This window comes from Lithobates pipiens, unplaced genomic scaffold, assembly GCF_037356315.1.
Source record: "Lithobates pipiens isolate NorthernLeopardFrog02 unplaced genomic scaffold, aLitPip1_a1.2 Scaffold_1, whole genome shotgun sequence".
In the NCBI taxonomy this organism is placed as follows: domain Eukaryota; kingdom Metazoa; phylum Chordata; class Amphibia; order Anura; family Ranidae; genus Lithobates; species Lithobates pipiens.
This window is the reverse complement of record NW_027507685.1, coordinates 87,661,402-87,683,901: the sequence shown is the minus strand read 5'-3', so window position 1 is coordinate 87,683,901 and position 22,500 is coordinate 87,661,402. Positions and strand designations below refer to the sequence as shown.

The 22,500-nt window shown below is 48.5% G+C and overlaps 1 protein-coding gene across 4 annotated transcripts in view; it reads left to right on the top strand.

The window, feature by feature from the left end:
* LOC143942968 (uncharacterized) overlaps positions 1–22,500 on the top strand; it is a 189,136-nt gene that overhangs the window by 164,006 nt on the left and 2,630 nt on the right. For all 4 annotated transcript variants that reach the window (XM_077464696.1, XM_077464615.1, XM_077464457.1 and 1 more), the window contains 5 exons: positions 4,753–4,862; positions 5,490–5,681; positions 6,179–6,341; positions 18,248–18,413; positions 18,984–19,078. In XM_077464696.1, coding sequence (XP_077320822.1) covers positions 4,753–4,862; positions 5,490–5,681; positions 6,179–6,341; positions 18,248–18,413; positions 18,984–19,078 — 726 coding nt within the window. The remainder of the gene's footprint in view (positions 1–4,752; positions 4,863–5,489; positions 5,682–6,178; positions 6,342–18,247; positions 18,414–18,983; positions 19,079–22,500) is intronic.

The following is a 22,500-nucleotide window of genomic DNA, read 5'->3' as shown; positions in this document are numbered from 1 at the left end:
GTGCAGGCAGTGTGAATTGGTCTCTCTCTCTCTGTGCAGGAAGCGTGAAGCGGTCTCTCTCTCTCTCTCTCTCTCTGTGCAGGCAGTGTGAAGCGGTCTCTCTCTCTCTCTCTCTCCCTCTCTGTGCAGGCAGTGTGAAGCAGTCTCTCTCTCTCTCTGTGGAGGCAGTGTGAAGCGGTCTCTCTCTCTGTGCAGGCAGTGTGAAGCGGTCTCTCTCTCTGTGCAGGCAGTGTGAAGCGGTCTCTCTCTCTGTGCAGGCAGTGTGAAGCGGTCTCTCTCTCTGTGCAGGCAGTGTGAAGCGGTCTCTCTCTCTGTGCAGGCAGTGTGAAGCGGTCTCTCTCTCTCTGTGCAGGCAGTGTGAAGCGGTCTCTCTCTCTCTGTGCAGGCAGTACGAAGCGGTCTCTCTCTCTCTCTGCAGGCAGTATGAAGTGGTCTCTCTCTCTCTCTCTCTCTCTCTCTCTCTGTGCAGGCAGTATGAAGCGGTCTCTCTCTCTCTCTGTGCAGGCAGTATGAAGCGGTCTCTCTCTCTCTGTGCAGGCAATATGAAGCGGTCTCTCTCTGCAGGCAGTATGAAGCGGTCTCTCTCTGCAGGCAGTATGAAGCGGTCTCTCTTTCTGTGCAGGCAGTATGAAGCGGTCTCTCTCTGCAGGCAGTATGAAGCGGTCTCTCTCTGCAGGCAGTATGAAGCGGTCTCTCTCTGCAGGCAGTATGAAGCGGTCTCTCTCTGCAGGCAGTATGAAGCGGTCTCTCTCTCTCTCTCTGTGCAGGCAGTGTGAAGAGGTCTCTCTCTCTCTCTCTGTAGGCAGCGTGAAGCGGTCTCTCTCTCTGTGCAGGCAGTGTGAAGCTGCCTCTCTCTCCCTCTCTGTGCAGGCAGTGTGAAGCGGTCTCTCTCTCCCTCTCTGTGCAGGCAGTGTGAAGCGGTCTCTCTCTCCCTCTCTGTGCAGGCAGTGTGAAGCGGTCTCTCTCTCCCTCTGTGCAGGCAGTGTGAAGCGGTCTCTCTCTCCCTCTGTGCAGGCAGTGTGAAGCGGTCTCTCTGTCTCTCTGTGCAGGCAGCGTGAAGCGGTCTCTCTCTCTGTGCAGGAAGTGTGAAGCGGTCGCTCTCTCTCTCTCTGTGCAGGCAGTGTGAAGCGGTCTCTCTCTCTGTGCAGGCAGTGTGAAGCGGTCTCTCTCTCTCTCTGTGCAGGCAGTGTGAAGCGGTCTCTCTCTCTCTCTCTCTCTCTCTCTCTCTCTCTCTCTCTCTGTGCAAGCAGTGTGAAGCGGTCTCTCTCTCTCTGCAGGCAGTGTGAAGCGGTCTCTCTCTCTCTCTCTCTCTCTGTGCAGGCAGTGTGAAGCGGTCTTTCTCTCTCTCTCTCTGTGCAGGCAGTGTGAAGCGGTCTCTCTCTCTCTCTCTGTGCAGGAAGCGTGAAGCGGTCTCTCTCTCTCTCTCTCTCTCTCTCTCTGGGCAGGCAGCGTGAAGCGGTCTCTCTCTCTCTCTCTCTCCCTCTCTGTGCAGGCAGTGTGAAGCAGTCTCTCTCTCTCCCTGTGCAGGCAGTGGGAATCGGTCTCTCTCCTTGTGCAGGCAGTGTGGAGTGGTCGCTCTTTCTCTGGGGCAATGTGGAGCAGTCTCTCTCTCTGTGCAGGCAGTGTGAAGCGGTCTCTCTCTCTGTGCAGGCAGTGTGAAGCGGTCTCTCTCTCGGTGCAGGCAGTGTGAAGCGGTCTCTCGGTGCAGGCAGTGTGAAGCGGTCTCTCGGTGCAGGCAGTGTGAAGCGGTCTCTCGGTGCAGGCAGTGTGAAGCGGTCTCTCGGTGCAGGCAGTGTGAAGCGGTCTCTCGGTGCAGGCAGTGTGAAGCGGTCTCTCGGTGCAGGCAGTGTGAAGCGGTCTCTCGGTGCAGGCAGTGTGAAGCGGTCTCTCGGTGCAGGCAGTGGTCTGTCTCTCTCTCTCTCTCTCTCTGTGCAGGCAGCGTGAAGCGGTCTCTCTCTCTCTCTCTCTCCCTCTCTGTGCAGGCAGTGTGAAGCAGTCTCTCTCTCTCTTTGCAGGCAGTGTGAAGCGGTCTCTCTCCCTGTGCAGGCAGTGTGAAGCGGTCTCTCTCCCTGTGCAGGCAGTGTGAAGCGGTCTCTCTCCCTGTGCAGGCAGTGTGAAGCGGTCTCTCTCCCTGTGCAGGCAGTGTGAAGCGGTCTCTCTCCCTGTGCAGGCAGTGTGAAGCGGCCTCTCTCCCTGTGCAGGCAGTGGGAACTCTCTCCCTGTGCAGGCAGTGGGAACTCTCTCCCTGTGCAGGCAGTGGGAACTCTCTCCCTGTGCAGGCAGTGGGAACTCTCTCCCTGTGCAGGCAGTGGGAACTCTCTCCCTGTGCAGGCAGTGTGAAGCGGTCTCTCTCCCTGTGCAGGCAGTGTGAAGCGGTCTCTCTCCCTGTGCAGGCAGTGTGAAGCGGTCTCTCTCCCTGTGCAGGCAGTGTGAAGCGGTCTCTCTCCCTGTGCAGGCAGTGTGAAGCGGTCTCTCTCCCTGTGCAGGCAGTGTGAAGCGGTCTCTCTCCCTGTGCAGGCAGTGGGAAGCTGTCTCTCTCCCTGTGCAGGCAGTGGGAAGCTGTCTCTCTCCCTGTGCAGGCAGTGGGAAGCTGTCTCTCTCCCTGTGCAGGCAGTGGGAAGCTGTCTCTCTCCCTGTGCAGGCAGTGGGAAGCTGTCTCTCTCCCTGTGCAGGCAGTAGGAAGCTGTCTCTCTCCCTGTGCAGGCAGTGGGAAGCGGTCTCTCTCCCTGTGCAGGCAGTGGGAAGCGGTCTCTCTCTCTGTGCAGGCAGTGTGAAGCCGCCTCTCTCTCCCTCTCTGTGCAGGCAGTGTGAAGCCGCCTCTCTCTCCCTCTCTGTGCAGGCAGTGTGAAGCGGTCACTCTCTCTCTCTGTGCAGGCAGTGTGAAGCGGTCACTCTCTCTCTCTGTGCAGGCAGTGTGAAGCGGTCTCGCTCTCTCTCTCTGTGCAGGCAGCGTGAAGCGGTCTCGCTCTCTCTCTGTGCAGGCAGCGTGAAGCGGTCGCTCTCTCTCTCCCTGTGCAGGCAGTGTGAAGCGGTCTCTCTCCCTGTGCAGGCAGCGTGAAGCGGTCTCTCTCCCTGTGCAGGCAGTGTCTCTCCCTGTGCAGGCAGTGTGAAGCGGTCTCTCTCCCTGTGCAGGCAGTGTGAAGCGGCCTCTCTCCCTGTGCAGGCAGTGGGAACTCTCTCCCTGTGCAGGCAGTGTGAAGCGGTCTCTCTCCCTGTGCAGGCAGTGTGAAGCGGTCTCTCTCCCTGTGCAGGCAGTGTGAAGCGGTCTCTCTCCCTGTGCAGGCAGTGTGAAGCTGTCTCTCTCCCTGTGCAGGCAGTGTGAAGCGGTCTCTCTCCCTGTGCAGGCAGTGTGAAGCGGTCTCTCTCCCTGTGCAGGCAGTGTGAAGCGGTCTCTCTCCCTGTGCAGGCAGTGTGAAGCGGTCTCTCTCCCTGTGCAGGCAGTGTGAAGCGGTCTCTCTCCCTGTGCAGGCAGTGTGAAGCGGTCTCTCTCCCTGTGCAGGCAGTGTGAAGCGGTCTCTCTCCCTGTGCAGGCAGTGTGAAGCGGTCTCTCTCCCTGTGCAGGCAGTGTGAAGCGGTCTCTCTCGCTGTGCAGGCAGTGGGAAGCGGTCTCTCTCGCTGTGCAGGCAGTGGGAAGCGGTCTCTCTCGCTGTGCAGGCAGTGGGAAGCGGTCTCTCTCGCTGTGCAGGCAGTGGGAAGCGGTCTCTCTCGCTGTGCAGGCAGTGGGAAGCGGTCTCTCTCGCTGTGCAGGCAGTGGGAAGCGGTCTCTCTCGCTGTGCAGGCAGTGGGAAGCGGTCTCTCTCGCTGTGCAGGCAGTGGGAAGCGGTCTCTCTCGCTGTGCAGGCAGTGGGAAGCGGTCTCTCTCCCTGTGCAGGCAGTGGGAAGCGGTCTCTCTCCCTGTGCAGGCAGTGGGAAGCGGTCTCTCTCCCTGTGCAGGCAGTGGGAAGCGGTCTCTCTCCCTGTGCAGGCAGTGGGAAGCGGTCTCTCTCCCTGTGCAGGCAGTGGGAAGCGGTCGCTCTTTCTCTGAGGCAATGTGGAGCAGTCTCTCTCTCTCTCTCTCTCTCTCTCTCTCTCTCTCTCTCTCTCTCTCCCCCTCTCTCTCCCTCTCTCTCTCTCCAGGCAATGTGGTGCAGACGGATGGTGAGCTGATTAGGTGGTTCAATGGGCCACTTGACTGGACTTGCCACCCAGGCCTAAGGCTGCCAGCCCTCCCCTGGCAGTAAGATTATCTCTTTGCACACTCTGCTCTCCACTCCTATCAGCATTTTTGCATGCATCTAACCTGATTGTCTGCCAGTCATGCCCCACCCTTTTACAGCCTTAATTCTGCTGTACAGGGGATTGCAAAAATTTCTGTAAGATACATCTCAATTACAATTACAATATTTAAAAAAGCACAGGTACAACTCTGCATAGCAATTCCTAAAATCAGATTTATGTCCTTATTTAATACTTTTTTCTTTAATTCATATTAGGTTAATTATTAAAAAATTTAAATAATTATTAAATAATCATTAAAAACTATTTTAAATCATTTTTGAAGACAATTTTAAATAATTAAAAACAATTTTACTTGTTGTCACTAATACTGTTTTTATGTAAAACAAAGCTCCTATATTTGTGGCTATTTCTATGCATTGTAATAAATTACATTTATATACATCAGGCCTGTTGCCTAAGGTTTTCTTTCAGTAGGCTTTTCTATATTTATATTTATCTATATTCACGATCCTGTTCATGTTCCCATCTCTCTAGTAACCGTGCTTACCATATTTAGCATCATCTGCATCTATGGCTTTTTGGCTTCTCTGGCAAACTGCTTGTTCAATAAAGAGCTCATTCCAATGGGACCAGCAGCATTCAAGGTATTATCAAATGTAAAAAAATAATATGCATTATCAATTAGAAATAGGGATGAGCAGAGCGATTTGGGCAAATATTGATTCCGCCATCTAATTACTGACATTAACAAAAAAAAATCAATAATAACAATCTACTTTTTTTCTTTTTTTCTTTATTTTCCTTCCCCCCCACCATTTTTTATTGTATTTGAATGTTTATTTAGTGTTTCTTTAAATTTTTGTTTTTAAATGTCTGTTTTTCTCTTTGTGAAAAAAAATCATAAACATTTTAGAGGTTAACCACTTGTATGCCTACTTGTAATACCCCTTCGTTAACGGCCCATTTTTTTTAATTTTCGGTACTGTGACACTTTAACCGACAGTTACTTAATTTTATATAATGTTTTTAAGACAGAGATAGAGATTTATTTTGGTGGTGTTTAATAGCTGCTGGGTTTTTTCAATTTTTTTTATTATAAAAAGGGGAAAAAAACATACATTTTGAAAAAAAAGAAGCCTGTCTCCATTACTTACTGTTAAAATAAAAATGCCAGAATAGTACGAAAAATCCCAAAAATTACCCTTTTTAAAAAAATAGAAATTACCTAAATGGAAATTAAGGTAAACAAATTCTCAAATTTTATGTTTCAGAAAGAACCAGAGAAGAAGGAAGAAGCTTCCAGTTCATGCGCCCTGCCAAATTCTCATCGTACAAGTGGTTTGAGAACCATAGCGAATATATTAGAGGGTGGAGGAGTGTGTGGGATTCCAACAGACACGGTCTACGCGCTTGCGGCTTCTTGCAAACACCCAGAAGCCATCAGTAGGATTTACTCGATCAAAGTAAGAAAAACATTTTCACTGTCGTCATTAATTAGTTTCCTGGGCTATATAAGTAAATAACTAGTCAAGCAGAGCGCGTACAAGTAGATAACAACGTTGATCTGCCTGTGTCTTACATGATATCATATAAAAAGTTAAAGTATAACTGAAGGCAGAACTTTTTTTTTTGGATAGAGTGGAGAGGATTAGAACCCCTTTCAGGTTTTTAATTCTATGTGTTAGGGAGATTCACCCTCTCTATTTGTCCTGGTGACCATTATTACCGAGAGTGACCGTAAAAGAAAATTTGAGTTGTAACAAAAATAGGAATAGGTGGGAAACTTTGTAAAGGGGACACTCGTTCTGGTGACAGCTATGGGATTTCCTACAATTTGAAGGGATTTCCTCTCACTTCCTGTTAGATATGACATATAAAAGGGAGTCCATGTACATTAGGACTGAGAATATGTCGGGCTTCCTTTACAGTTCATTTACTGATACGCTGGCTTATGTTACAGGAAAGACCTTCAGAAAAACCTGTTTGCATCTGCATTTCCAACCTGGATCAGCTGAGGGTCATAAATCCCCCTTTCAGCCCTCTTCTATGGAGATTCATGGACATGGTATATCCCGGAGGCATAAGCTGCATAGTAAAGAAAGGCGAATGGCTCAAAAGATTAGGTAAGTGATTTGTAATACTGTCAAACTAGCCTGTCATTACATCAGTATAGTGCCTGGGGACATTTTGCTGCTAAGTGTGCCCAAGCTGAGTGGAAGCTGTTGCAACACCAGGGTTAGTTTACTAAAGGCAAACTTACCGAAAGTGAATGACAGTAATTGACCTGTGTTCATGTTCAGTACGTGGGAAAATAAAAAAATAAACAGATTTTTCAAGCACATGATTGGTTGCTTGAGATGAACACAGCTTCATCGTATTTACTAAGCTCAGTGAACAGCAGTGGCGGCCCATCCATTAGGGCACCCGGGCTGCGCCCCCTCTCTCCACGCCACCCCCTATATGCAATGGATAGATTCATGCATAACATGATACTATCCACCGCTGCCGCAGCCACCCCCTATTCATTTGTTTGGCACCTTTCAGGGCACCGGGCACATGAATTACAGCGGCCAGGGTTTCTTTTTAAGCACCTGATTAGAGCCAGAGTTTCTAATAGGCTCCAAAATTGAGTGGGCTCCGATCCCACCCAGGTGTGTTACAACAGCAAATAAATACTGTTTGCCGCCCCCCCCCCCCCCCCCCAAGAAAAAAAAATTCTTTGCTTTAGTGAATCAACCCTTCGGGCGAATAGGCTGATCAATTTGCATAAGAGCCTATTGAATGAGATGAAGCTCTGCTGACGTCCATTATTCAGTGCAAGCAAAAATCGAGCTTTTTTCATTTTCCTTGCAAGTGATTGGGTATCTTTGCAAAGTCAATTTTCACCAGATCCACTAAGCTAAGGAAAATTTCCCTTGCAAGGTGAACGGCCTATTTGCCTTCAGTAAATTGACCTTATCATAATAAGAGATAAGCAAAACTGAGTTTTCAATTTGGCCAAATTTTGTCCACATTTTTCCATTTCCGCAAAATGCAATGGGGAAGGAGAAATTCAGCTTGTGTAAGATGGTTAAAGACCCTGTCGCCAACTTGAAATGTTGCTGGTAAAACCACAGAAGAATCAAGTACTTTAAATACTAAAAGTATTTTTCTTTTCCATTAGTACGTTTTCTTTAGCTAAAAGGCACCTTTGAACTTGCTTTGAACTTGCTTGAAAATTTTGACTAATTTGGCAAGAGTCAACTCCCTATCATGGACCTTTCCTCTTCCAGGAGTCTCCAATTATTCTCCTTCTCCCTCCCATCTCTTACCATCTTACGTAATCTTAACCCCTTGGCGCTGGCTGCATGCAAACATGCGACCTCTCAGTGGGTGGGCCTTGGTGCCGAGCGCCCGCATATTTGCGTGAATTGGGGTGAATGCAACTGTGCCAATAGCGCCCGCCCTGAGTGCTCCCGGCACAGTTACTGGCGGCTAACGGAAAGCTTACAATCGCTATTTGCGATCTGGAGCTTTCCAATCATAAATCCCGCCCTGCCTCCCAGATATTTTGATTTCAAAGCACCTAAAGTTAAACTCTTTTTGTTTGGCTGTATCCTTGATAACTTAAAAAACAAAAACAGAAAACAAAACGCATATACTGTATATGCTCATAAACTGTTAAAGGAGCTTCACAAGTATCAGTATCTCCCCACCTCTGAAACCAATTCAGATTGCCTCCTGGCCAAATGGTGTGGCTAATGACAGCTATTAGTACTTTGCAGATCTTCCTGCTCACAGTAGAAAAATTTTATTTGTCATACAATAATGAGTCACGGTGTACAAGGTGAAAGCAAATTAGCTAAAGATTATTCTACGATACGTTAGTAAACCTGTAAACAGTAGCCATTCTGTTTCTGTGTAATAAAACTTGAGATTGTTTGTATTAATAATTAAACTACATTTCACGGTCCATTGAGTTTAATGGTAAAATGTTGACCAGCTTCCTTAAGGCCTGACATCATTTATGTGCACACTGCCTGGGATTCCAAGAATAAAAATACAGAAAGGAGCGCTAGACCAAAACTGGTTTAAAGAACTAAATCTAATTTTAATTGCTGATAAAAAAAAGTTATATAAAAACTGCCAAGGCATTTCAGGGGCAACGCCACTTTCCCTTCACCAGGGGCTCAACACAGGATAGAACTTGGATGTACTCAGTGTCCATCAAAGATCTCACGGGTATGAATTAGAACCTGTATTTAATTGTACACATGAAGTAACACATTGACAGTAGTTGCTGAGCAGCAGTGGAACTGCTACAGTCCGGGATCAGGCTTGGAAAACCTGGAGCTATTGCAGTAGAGAGGCTCCCACCAACCAGAAGAATAAGTGCACAAGCAGGTCACCCTGGTGGATGATGTGGGCTTACCTGAGATACGGGGCCTAAGCACTAACTGGTATTCACCAGAGCTCCTGATGGTGCAGATGGGTTTTTCTGTGTGTTAGTACCAGGTCCTCAGGATCACTCAGACCCAGAGATGAGTGAGCCAGGAGCCAGTAGCAGGAATGGCTCAAGCAGAAGCATAGTCAGTAAAGAAGCCAAAGGCTGGTAACAAGGGGGATCAAATGGAAGAGTAGTTGAGAAACAATCCAAGATTTATAACAAATGGTTACAGGTTGGTATCAAGTAGAGGTGTAATTGAGGAACAAGCCAGAGTTGGTTAGTGATGGTGAAGATACGGAAGGCAGAGATATGGATGGCAGTAGAAGAGAAAGGTGCAAGAGATTGGCTGGAGAAGAGCACAATAATCTGGCAAAAAGGAAAGGCAAAGGCTTGGTTTAAATAGTAAATTCATGGGCGGGGAAAGGAGTTCAAGGTTCACGAGAACCAAAGAGACAAGGCAAGATTGTTCTAAGAGATCAGACAGGAAGCTTTCCAGTGTTTCAGGTGACTAAGTAAGAAGAGCCACTGCCAGACACAGCAATGGTCTTGTGTTTTCGATCCCAGTCCTGACAGGAAGTTCCGATGGAGACCATCCAAGGTCCATCCTATTTTGATTCCTTCAAAAGAAAAAAAAAGAAAAAACCTTGTTGATTAGTTAGATAAACCAGATGTTAAACCAAATTACGGAAAATATAAGCCGGGAGGTCTGGTTCCCACATCAGACCTACCGGAAACAACAGTGCGCTAGCGGACTATTGCGGTACATAGTAAGACAATGATATAGAATTATTGGGCCAAAGTTAAAATACAAATAACGTTTATTTAAACAATAAAAACATTTAACAATGCACAAACAGGTACAGGTGGTGACATGCTTCTACTAGTTTCGCTCTAAATGAGCTTCTTCAGGATGTGGGAACCAGACCTCCAGGCTTATATATATTTTTTTTTTATTTGTATCAGGAAATGGGTCCACACAGACCAACAGAATACAAAATTTCCACATAGTTTACAGATAGCGAGGCAGTACATGAAATACAACATCAATACCCGGCTAGCATTATCGCCAAGAAGAATAAACAGCAGTATGTGGAGTTGGGACTTCACATCATCTTGTGGTCTCACTTCCCAGTTTCTTTTTAACTAACTAGGTATCCCTATTAATACCACTTCCAGTGTACGGGGGGATAGGTGAAGCAATGGAGAAGGAAGAACAGAGGGGCGAAGAGAAGAAAGGGGGGTAAATCAAGTATGGGGTATAAGGGGGGAGGGAATGTAAGAAGGGGGGAAGCAAGGTATGACCATTCTGAATTACAGATGCGGGGCCCATCTCTATGGCCCCCAGGCTCAACGTATCCTGGATGCTGCATACGGTATCGCCCGTCTGTGTCCACCCATCTCAGGGCCCGGCCCTCCGCAGAGTATATGAACGCAGTCCAGCCTTGCCAGGTTTTAGTGAAAATCTCCTCTCTATTTTGCACTGTGAGGATAAGATCCTCCATTTTACGAAGCCAGAGGTCAATGGTCGTCGGGAGAAATGATTTCCAATGGAGTGGTATGCAGGCCTTAGCCGCATCAAGTAGGTGGCGGATCACTGATTTCTGGTATTTCCTGTTGGGTACGTCGGAGGCATGCAAGAGATAAAGAGCTGGGTCGTCTGTGAGAGGCTGGGCCGTGAATTGTCTCCCGCACCACTTTCAAAAAGTGTGTAAGTTTCGGGCATGACCAAAAGATATGCAGCATGGTCCCTTTGTCTGCGAGGCATCACCAACACAGGTCTGATGTATTCGGGTAGAGCTGGTGGAGTAACGAAGGGGTCCTATACCAACGTGAGATCATTTTGTAGTTTGTTTCTTGGATCTTGGCACAGATCGAAGATTTGTGGGCAAATCTGAGTATACGCTGTCTCTTGGTGTTGTTGAATTGGCAATCTAACTATTTCTCCCATTTAAGTTGTCCAGGGGAATAAAGTCTGCTGAGGGAGAATTTAGAAGATTATAAGTCAGTGAAAGTGTGTGTGACAGGACACCCGCGTCAGTGCAGAGCACCTCCAGGGCCGTGAGCGTCTGAGCGTCTTCCTTGGGGGGTGGGATCGTAGAGAGGAAATGTGAGTTGGAGCGTCCTCAGAAAGTCTAGTAAGAACGGGCCCGCAGGACTTAGGAAATCCGCCGTTGTTTTCCAGCACCCCCCCTGCACTAAAGTGGGATGCTTGATTTAGTCCCGCCTCCCCCAGGTTCCGAAGACTCCCATCGTAAAGACCTGTAAATAAGGGGTTGCCTATGATGGGGTACAGGGGCGAGTTCGGGGAGGAGAGGGGCGTTTAAGAAACTATCCGAGCGCAGACCTTCGCTGAGTTACCAATCAGTGGGTGACGTTTGATCGCACCCGGCAAAGCCGAGTAGCACCATGGCACCCTCCGGAGTGGAATCACACTTTGGTGCCGCCATCAGGATACCAAGCTGTGGGCCCAGCTGGAACAGGCACAATCTATGAGTCTCCCTAGAGGAATAGCCTGATAGTAGGCTCGAATATTTGGTAGGGCTAAGCCGCCACGTAATTTGGGGAGCACCAAGAGTTTGTTAGCGAGTCTAGGTCTTTTTTTTTCGCCCATACGAATTCCGTGAATGCGGATCGAACCCTTTTAAAGAAGGCAGAAGGTATATGTATAGGTAAGGCCTGCATCAGGTAGAGGATTTTCGGGAGGACGGACATCTTTAAGATGTTACAACGTCCCATCCAGGAGTGCATGCCCGATTGCCATTGCAACAAAAGTGTTTTTATTTCCAACAGTAGTGGAGGGAAGTTATACTCGTACAGTTTCGAGAGTGTATGTGGGATATACGTACCGAGGTACTTCAGAGCCTTGTTCGTCCACTTCAGGGCAAAGCTAGCTTGGAGGTGGTTAAGCTGCGCCGCCGGTATCCCCACGCCCATTGCCTCAGACTTGGCGAAGTAAATTTTTTTCATTTTCAAATTCCCGCATCAAATTTGGGAGGGATACCGCTGGGTTGGAGATTGAGAACAGGTCGTCCGCGTAGGCTGACACTTTGTGTTGGGTGTGTTTAACCGAAATGCCCGTTATATTCGGATTTGATCTAATGTGGCAGAGGAACGGTTCGAGGGAGAGCGCAGAGGTGAAAGCGGGCATCCCTGTCGCGTCCCGTTTGTGATCCAAAAAGGTTCGGACAATACCCCATTGGCCCTAACCCTGGCCGACGGTGTTGTGTATATATGGCCTGGATCCATCCTAACATGGTGTTGCCCAGTCCTATGTGGCGTAGTGTGGCAGACATGAAATCCCAGCTAACCCTGTCAAAAGCTTTCTCAGCGTCCGTCCCGAGAAAGACACTTGGTCTGTTCTCCATGTTAGCAGTATATAGCAGGTTCAGGACTTTGGTGGTGTTGTCTCTAGCCTCTCTGGTGGGTACAAAGCCCACCTGGTCAAGGTGTATCAGATTGGGGATGTATGACTGCAGCCTCATGGCTATGATCTTAGTGAATAGTTTAAGATCTGTGTTCAAAAGAGAGATTGGGCGATAGTTCCCGCATAGGGATGTGTCCTTGCCTTCTTTAGGGATCACTGCTATATGAGCCTGTAATGTGGCCTCATGGAGCTTGCTCCCCTTAGTAAGGTCATTAAAAAGGTGTAGAAGATGATGTCCAAGGGATGGGAGTAAAGTCTTGTAATATTGTAGTGTTAGGCCGTCCGGGTCCAGGGCCTTCCCTTTCTTGGTGTTACTAATTGCCTGTTGGATTTCGGACAGTGTTATAGGCTCCTCCAAAATGTCCCGTATTTCCGTCGACAGGGTGGGCATTTTGGAAGAGGCTATATAGTCAGCTATTTGTACTGGGGAGGGTCGGGTATTGTCCAAGTTGTAGAGAGACTCGTAGAAGGACTTGAATGTATTGGTAATGTGTTGGGGTAGCTTCTCTCACGTCCCCTGGGAGGATAGAACAAATGGGATGTAAGATGCCACCCGTTGGGTTTTCAAAGATTGAGCGAGTAATTTACCACATTTATTGCCCGATTCGTAGATTTTTTTACGGGAGATCTGGAGAGCTGCCTTAGCTTTAAAAAAGAGAAGGTCGTTTATCTGGGAACGTATCGTATCAAGCTCACTGCCCAAGGGAGTATTCGGTGTCTGTTTATGTTTAGCTTCTAAAATTTGAAGTTTACTAAATAACTCAGTCAGTTGGGCAGTTCGCTGTCTTTTAAGTCGTGCGCCGTGTTTTATTAGTACTCTGCGAATCACCGCCTTGTGCGCCTCCCAAATTAGACCTGCATCGCATTCCCCCGTACCGTTAGTGTGGAAGTAATGAGATATTTCTGACGTCACTTCGACAGCACCGTGGCGTCCTGGAGGAGGCTCTCATTGAGTCTCCATGGCTTTTTCTGTCCCTTGTAAAAGTCTGTCAAAGCATATTGTAGTGTAACTGGGGCATGGTCAGACCACGTAATAGATCCTATAGTGGATCCTTTGACTGCCTGTAGCTGATTGTGTGGCATCAAGAAATAGTCGATACGTGAGTACCCGTGGTGCGGTCTAGAAAAAAAGGTGTAATCCCGTTCCCTGGGGTGGAGGAGACGCCATACATCCACCAATTGTGCGGCATGTAAGGCTGTGTGGGTAGCTCTCCTTATTCCCCGAGGGAAGGAGGACTGCCCCATGGAGGTGTTCTCCGCGGGTATTAGTGGAATGTTTAGGTCACCACCTATAATTAGTTGGCCTTCTGTAAAGTTTTGAAGTAGGTTTAAGTGTCTCTTCACAAACAGGTCTTGTCTGCTGTTGGGGGCGTATAAGTTAGCAATGGTAACCTTCACACCGCCAACCAGGCCTTTAAGGAATAAAAACCTCTCATCCGGGTCTGATTTTAGGTCCAGCAGAGTCCATGGCATTCTGGCCGCTATTTGAATGGAAACTCCTCTAGATTTGGCCTCCGTGTATGTAGAGTGGTAGACTGTCGGGTAGTATCTGTTTTTCAAGATAGGGAACTTGTTTTCCCTAAAGTGAGTCTCTTGTAACAAGACAATGTCAGCGTGCTGTCGTTTCATGTCGTTAAACAACATGCGTCTCTTCTCGGGGACGTTGAGTCCCTTTGCATTAAGGGTGACAATGTTAAGCACATCCATAATCGGGTAGGGGTAGTAGAGGTGGGAAGGGTAAGGAAAGAAGATAAAAGACGTGTGGGTAGAAGATTGAGGCGGTAGAGAGCAGTAGTGATAGGGTAAAGGGGTCAAGAATTTTTAAGGGTGTGGCCGAGAGGGAGAGGACTCCCAGTCAGCACTGTCCAACGGAGCTGGACAACTTGAATGCAGCAATTGGCTGCTATAATGCCCACCGGGTGAACCCGGATGGAAGGCGTTGACCTATTTGGGGGAGTGTTCAGAGCGGGCCAACAGGGAGTTCCCCCAACCCCCCCGGAACCCCAGGCCAAAGGTGTATATGTAGATGTGTATATTTAAATAATGTCCATATGGGCACGGCTGTTTTGGGTATAAGGCAAGAAACATCCCATGATTCGTGAAAACTAAACAAACCACAGAACTAGGCAAGAAATAACATTGCATAAAATATCTACTAAGGAACTACACTGGCTGTAAACATGGCATACAAATAAATGCAAAACATAGAAACCCATAAGGCATCCCTAAACCAGCAATCCCCCTCATCCGTCAATGTGGCACAACCTCCCCCGCCCCCTCCCGTTGACAACCACAGATCCCAAAAGGGGTAAGACACGGAGGGGGGGGGGGGGAGAGGGTAAGGGGGAGCGGAAAAGGGGAAGGAAACAGAGGGCCCCCCTCACATCACCCACCCAACAGTCCAAGGACCAATATCATCCCCTCCATCCCCACCTGGCTGCTGTATGATGTCCGCCACAGCGACCCACCCGATCCCCTCACGTGTTCCGAGATGTTACCATGCTCCGGCAGTCCTCAGAGGGATACCAGTCGAGAGGGCCAGGCATACGGGCCATGCAGGGCCCTGAGGTCGAGAGCCGTGCTATACGACCAAGGGGCCAACAGTATCTCTCCAAAGTGTTGCATGGGTGGCCTCTCCACTCCTACGGGAGTGGGCAAACATGTATGAACGTCCAGGGCCGCCAGGGCCCGGCATCTCTCCACACCTCCCAGAAATGTCTCCAGCAGGCTGTGTGGTGGGAGCAAAGTCCATAAAAGGGGATGTCAAAACACGGGAGAGTAATACTGATGGGGGGTGCAAAAAGTCAACCAGAACAGAACAACATACAAAGTGTCAGAGGGTACAATCATGTCTTGCGTGTTCCATTAGCAGATGTGGACATGGTGCGGGACCGACCTCGGGACCTCCGGGAGCGAGCTGGTGGGGCAGGCCTGTCCGACGTGGGGCTTAAGCGGCCCGCCGGACATTGGATCCTCACCAGCCAATTCGGGACCAGGATCAGTTCTGCCCCCAGGAATGCAAAGAGGGCGGGGAGATCAGCTGGTGTGCGTAGTGTGAAGGAGCCGCTATCCGTGCGAAAAATGACTGTTAAGGGGTAGCCCCATCGGTATGTGCAGCCGTGGCGTCTCGCAACTTCAAGTGCTGGCTTCAGCATGGCACGGCGCTGTAGTGTGGCCCTGGATAGGTCCGGGAGTATCTGGATCTGTGCACCATCAAAGTCAATGACCCCATGTTTCCATGCCTTCTTCAGAAGTATTTCCTTTTGTGCATATCTATGGAGGCGGCACAGAACATCACGGGGCCTTGCCGGGTCGGTAGATCTTGCAAGTTGTTGCGCCGACTGCAGTCCTCCATTTCCTCTAAATGGAGCTGCAATCTCCTGCGTCACCGCTGCATGGGAAGCCTGCGCGTGTTCCAGGTCTTGCACCCTAGTTTCCAGCGAGGTGATCTGGGCTTCCCCAGAGGTGACCCGGTCTTCTATTGCGTGCAGGTCCGTTCTCACCTCTTGTATGTCCCTGTTATGTGCTTCTTCTATCCGCATGATTAGAGTTTCAATGTCCGCTCTCGTGGGGAGTGCCTCAACGTCCGCCCTCGTAGGCAGGGCCCGCAGCATTCTGCGGAGGTCATCTTCCAGGTTTCCCTGGTCTGCGGTAGAGCCAGCCATCTCAGGTTGTAACGTGGTTGGAGCTCCTGAGGGGGGTTCTGAGGTGGGTGCTGTGAGGACGTTCTGTGTCTCAGTCCCGTGGGGGACCGGTTCTGTGTGGGGTCTCCGAGGAGTGATGGTGGTGGCAGCCGGGGAAGTGCACGGGCTCCCTCTGAAGAAACGTTGGATATCGGGCTGTGAGGGCCGACTGTATGTCTCGCGGGTCGCTGATCGCGTCCCGTATTGTTTGGGGGTTTACATGCCGAGGTCACATCTGGTAAAGTTGTGTTGTGGCCTGTATGGTCCGGGTCAGGCAGGGGGCCCCTCCGGGGTTTAACTTCACCCCGCCATCATCAAGTCTTCATCACCGGAGCAAAGTGTAGACATGTTAATGATAGCAGGTACTTTTCTGTGAGCGCTCTTCCCTTCTGACCCCTGATCTAGAGCCGTCACTGAAGGGCAAACGGGTACGTCCCTGAAGTCCCCCGAGCCAGCCCCCCCAAGGATACAGCCCACCCGCAGTCTCATGCACTGGAATAGCAGGCCGGTGAAGGGGGGCTCAGCTGCATATGTGGAGGCCCAGAGAAACCCCAGAGTGCAGCGTCACAGGCTTCAGCCCACCCAACCCCTCAGTCACGGGCTGTGATAACTGTCCAGACAGGGGGTCAGGGCCCAGGGGACTGAGTGGGCAGGAGTGGGGAAGGGAAGAGTTCTGTGTCCCCCTTGAAGGCCGAATCGGCCGCGGTGTCAGCCAGTGGGGCCGCCTCCCCAGGAAACTGTGGGGATGTGTAGTCCGTACTAGGCCACGCTAGGCCCGAGCGGACTGCCGCGTCTCCGGGCCCCAGCGAGGTCTCCAGGGCGTGCTCCACAACCCTCCGCTCCCACACAGGGGGTTAAGAAAGGGACCCCTACCTCCGTCTCAGCGCTGTCAGCTCCGGCAGGCTTCTGGGCCGCAGGATGGCGGCGGCCCGGGTGTAGCAAGATGGCGGCGGCCACGGAGGGCTGAGAGACCAATATAACCATGCGCCGCCCGCAATCTGCGGTAATTTTGGCTCTATACGTCCCCGGGGGTCTCAGGGGACAGTGCAGGCCCGGTTTGGGGGTCATTTCACTGGTGCAGCACTCCGATGGTGGTGGATTATCTGTGATGGTCCGGAGCTCCCTGAGGAAACGTCCGTCGCTGCCCACTACCGGACACGCCCCCCCAGGCTTATATTTTCCCTATTTTTTTAATTCAATAGGTTTTTATTAGATTTCACATATTTAAACAACATGGGATCACAGTACATAACAGAAAAGAAAAAGAAAAGTAAATGGAACAATGAGGGAACAATAAAGCAAGTAATGGTTACACGCAATATGCCTTACACATCAGGGTGAGAACGAGTAGTATGCTCATCAGTTGTGTCAGATCAATACGATAAAGGGTATAACACTATTGAAATAGTAAATAAATTGCACCTTTAACCGGGTTTGAAACGCTGGCACCATTTTTTCCAGGTATTATCGAACTTATGGCAAGTTAGATTATTAATTGCTAATAGACGCTCAAAAGCGTGATTCCTATTAACTAGCTTATGGACATCAGATATGTTAATGGCCGAGGTATCTTTCCAGTTGTGTAGAATGAGATTTCTGGTTGCCAATAAAATATGTGTAACAACTGGTCTATCTCCTTGGTGAAATTTTTCTATACCTATCTGCAGTATAGCCAAAGCAGGGTTCGGGGGTGTCAATATTCCTGTGATAGAGGAGATGAGAGTGAAAACTGTATTCCACAGGCTTGTTAGGCTCGGGCATACCCATAACATATGAATTAGGTTACCTGTTTTACCACACCTTCTCCAACAAAGCGGCGACGAGCTTGGAAAATAAATGGCGATCCTATACGGTGTATAATGCCATCTGTTAACAATTTTGAGTGTCATTTCCCAGTGATTCACACAGTGGGATGCATGGTGGATGGATTGAAACGCTTGTGACCATTGTTTATCGGAGAAGGTGGTGGACAAATCCTTTTCCCATCGGATATGGGACGATGTTTTATGTATTTTCCCTATTTTGATTCCTGATGAAGGAGGAGTGGTTGCCCTCGGAAAATGTTTTTTACCAACAATTAAAATTATCTTGGACTCTTTTATCCGATTTTGGCTTGGTGCTCTTTTCTGTATTTCTGTGGTTTGGGTTGGTGCCCATTGGGGGGAAGCCTTGATGTGCAGGAGCTAAAATGCCAAAGCTATTGAGCTTATTTGAAGTTTTCCTTAAGTCTAAAAGTTCCCAGTGCCTCTTTGATTTTGTTCTATACTGTTAACCTGTGTTGCGGTCTGATGAAAATGTGGTCGCCCCGAAATGCGTTGGGTATTTTTATATAGCATATTTACTAAGCTGACTACACTTGGAAGTCTAAACGTTCCTCTTTGATTATGTTGTTCTAAGTATGTTGTTTCAAGAATGCCTGTGTACTCGTCACCCTTGATGACCTGCCAGTACATTTTTAGTCGATTTGATATACTCTAACTAGACTGTGCTTTGTAGGTGTGGGAACTGCGTATGAATATGTTGGGACACCGGACTCCATCATGATTAGAGTTCCTGACCATTCCGTCACAGCCCATCTTACCGATATGACGGGACCATTGGCAATCACCTCTGCCAACCCCAGTGGAGAAAGCGACAGCACTCACCATGATCATGTCATATCGTAAGTAGCAGCTAAGGCATTTTATATGAGAATGTTTTAAGACAATGTAAACTGTAAGGCTCGGTTCACACAGGCGCGACTTGTCCAGGCGACTTCGCCGCCTGACAAGTCGCCCCCGTTCTGTACTACGGAACCGTTCTAATAGGAGCGACTCAAGTCGCTCCGACTTAGAAAAAAGGTTCCTGTACTACTTTTGGCATGACTTCGGGCGACTTGCATTGACTTCTATACAGAAGTCATTTTGCAAGTCGCCGCTGAGGTCGCGGCAGGTCGCAGCGCTGCAAGTCGTGCCGCGTCCTGTGTGAACCGAGCCTAATGAATCAAATTTAGTCTGCTGTGTCAATATGCATATAAATAATAATTGCAATTTTATTTTAGATTATTCACTTTATTTTTATTGTTGTCGATACTGATCTACTTCTACCCCTTTGCAATCCCTTCCCCTTTAAATCCCTTCAGCAATGGCTGCATAGCATTTCATATTATAATGCGTATTACTGTATATCATGCTTTATTTCACCCCCCCTTCCTTCCCCAATTGCTGAAATAATTATTTTTTCTTTTAAACAGACGTTTAAGTGAAAAACTTGATGCAGTTCTATGTGATGGTAACTCTAATGAGCTTGTGGGATCAACTGTAGTGATCTGTACCAAAATAGATGAAGGTAAATATTATAAATCGATAATTATTATAATTAGCTTCCCAGAGTGGAAGGCTGTAGTTTTGGTGTCCACCAGCAGGTGTCCCCCAGCAGCCAGCAGATCCCACTAAGTAGTTTCCGCCTGATGCTGGCTGCTGGGGGGATATTTAGGTCCTCCCCTACTAGTGCCGCTTGCTCCAGTGTTTTTCTGCTGCCAGATTCTGTTTGCCATTGATCCTAATCTTGCTCCTGTACCCTGTACCCTGTGTCCTGTTGTTATAGTAGTAGTTGGCGTACGCCCTTTTCCTTGGCTCAGCCACACCAAACTTGTGCAGGGCCACAACACTGCCTGCTTCCTGCCAACACATTACTTGCTTCCCCTTGTTGCTCATCCCAGTTTATGTTCCCTCCTCCCATCTGTTCCCCACACCTCCATTTTCCCTCTGCTTTTCTGTGTTCCCCATTTTTCTATACACTATATTACCAAAAGTATTTGGACAACTGCCTTTACACGCACATGAACTTTAATGGCATCTCAGTCTTAGACGATAGGGTTCAATATTGAGTTGGCCCACCATTTGCAGCTATAACAGCTTCAACTCTTCCGGGAAGGCTGTCCACAAGGTTTAGGAGAGTGTCTATAGGAATGTTTGACCATTCTTCCAGAAGCGCATTTGTGGGGTCAGGCACTGATGTGGACGAGAAGGCCTGGCTCGTAATTTCCACTCTAATTCATCCCAAAGGTGTTCCATTGGGTTGAGGTCAGAACTCTGGGGTTTGGATAGATTTTGTTTCACTGTATATAAATCTCACTTAAAGCATACACAGTCTGCTCTCAGTCTCCTGCATATAGCCACACATTTTTGGCTATCCCTGCTGCCGATTCCTGACATAAAGACTGTCAAATCTTAATGCCGCTATGAACTGTTCATGATGGGGACCTTTCTGCCAAAACGTGTTGGGCATATTTGCTCTTAACCAATAAGTATTTTAAATAAGACATCAGAGTTATATGGACTTTTTTGCACTAGGCACTCCTCATTACCCACCCCAGAGTTTATCATCTACAGCCTAGAACCAGATAAAAGCCCACTTATGCTATATCTTTATTACACATCAATTCCTTTGAAGGAAGACAATCTCCATTGTAAACTATATTACCAAAAGTATTGGGTCGCCTGTCATTACACGCACATGAACTTTAATGGCATCCCAGTCTTGGTCCGTAGGGTTCAATATTGAGTTGGCCCTACAGCTATAACAGCTTCAACATTTCTGGGAAGGTTGTCTGCAAGGTTTAGGAGTGTGTCTATGGGAATGTTTGACCATTCTTCCATAAGCGCATCTATGAAATCAGGCACTGATGTTGGACTGGCCTGGCTCGCAGTCTCCACTCAAATTTATCAAAAAGGTGTTCAGGTTGAGGTTAGGACTCTGTGCAGGCCAGTAAAGTTCCTTCACCCCAAACTGGCTCATCCATGTCTTTATGGACCTTGCTTTGTGCACTAATCCAAATCATTTGGTGTGGGGGGGGGGAATTATGGGGTGGGGCTGGTTTTAGGGGTTGGGCTGGACCCCTTAGTTCCAGTGAAGGAACTTAAGGCGGCTGGTGTCCTATCATATACAGTCCCCCATCGGATAGTGTCCGCTGTGTACTGCACATGCGCAGTACACAGCACACACCAGATTCCGAAAATAGCCGAAGATGAACGGCGCCTGTGCCGTGAGTCCAGGTTCTAGCCCCACCATCCAAGTGGACATAGAGTTGGAATATAAAAGAGCCGAGCGCAGCGAGGTTGAGCCCGAAGCATGGCGAGCGAAGCAAGCCCGTGAGGGGCCCTCTAATATCGCCAGCCCTGTCCACTTGGATAGTGAGGCTACCACCTTGACTCACGGCGCAGGCGCCGTTCATCTTCTGAGATTTTCCGAAGCCTTCCTCTGCTCCGTGCTGCACATGCGCAGTATGGGCGGACAGTATCCGATGCCAGGACACTATATGGCAGAACACCGGCCACATACGAAGACATTTTGGACAATTTCATGTTACCAACTTTGTGGGAATAGTTTGGGGATAGCCCCTTCCTGTTCCAAAATGACTGCACACCAGTGCACAAAGCAAGATCCATAAAGACATGGATGAGCCAGTTTGGGGTGGAGGAACTTGACCTCAACCCGATAGAACACCTTTGAGATTAATTAAAGCGGAGACTACAAGCCAGGTCTTCTTCTCCAACATCAGTGCCTGACCTCACAAATGTGCTTCTGGAAGAATGGTCAAAAATTCCTATAGACACACTCCTAAACCTTGTGGATAGCCTTCCCAGAAGAGTTGAAGCTGTTATAGCTGAAAAGCAGAGGTCAAGTCCTGGGGGAAAAAAGTGTGGGAACTCCCACCTAAGATCCACTCCCGCACCAAAAATAAATAAAAAATGATACGCTCGTATGCACGAACGCTTCATAAGTGGTATTTTTCATCCAATTTTCGTATTGTGTGTATGAAGCTTAACTGTTAGTACAATTCTCTGAATAATCAGCATTCATTTAATTGTGCTTCCATGCAAATGTGAACATCATGTTCTGATCTTTATTGGGGAATTTTATTTTGTATATAGAGTGTTTATGTGGTGAGTTTACACTTTTCATTGAACTGAGTTTGGATAACACAGGGTTAAACAGAAAGGTCATAAATTAACTGCACATTATCTGGACAGAATGCTTGGGGAGATAGTGATGTGTTCCTGCTTAGGAGATGTATGTTAGCTTGGGGGGCTGCAAACTCTGCAGGGCTCCAACACACATTCACTGCTATTCCAACCCTTCACATATTTCCACATAAACTTCCTTCCTGGCATTAAACTTTGCCAGGTATTGTGCTCAGCTTACCACCCCAAACTGATGTTCCTCCCTCAGCTCACCTCTCTCCCTGCATGTCCTGTGAGCAGAATAGCTTTGCTCCTCCTCTGGGTTCTCTCATCATATGGCACTGAAAATAGAGGAGGGGGGGATTCAGAGAGACACACAGAGCAAATATGAGGGAAGACTGGGGGGGGGGGGGGGGGGTGAGGAGACAGAAAATTAGGAGGGGCCGGCGGGGGGGGGTGGGAGCGCATCACGAGAGGTCTGACTAAATACAGTCTCTTAGCAGCAGGGACCTGATCTACCCGTCAGATAGCTGTGATTGACAGGTAGATCGAAGAGGAAGCTGTCATGGGGCCCCCTATTGGCAATGCCTGAACGGTCAGGTGTGCGGCACTTACTATTGCGAGCTGTGTCGGCAGCTGCTGGTGTAGCACAGCACCTGCCACACAGCTCACATACTTCAAAGTCTTGCAGGACACGGCTGCTAATGGGAAACTGAGTTCCTGTTGTGGAAAATGTACAGGAACTCCGTTCCCATGCGTTCCCACAGGACTTGAGCTCTGCTGAAAAGTGTGAGCCAACTCAAT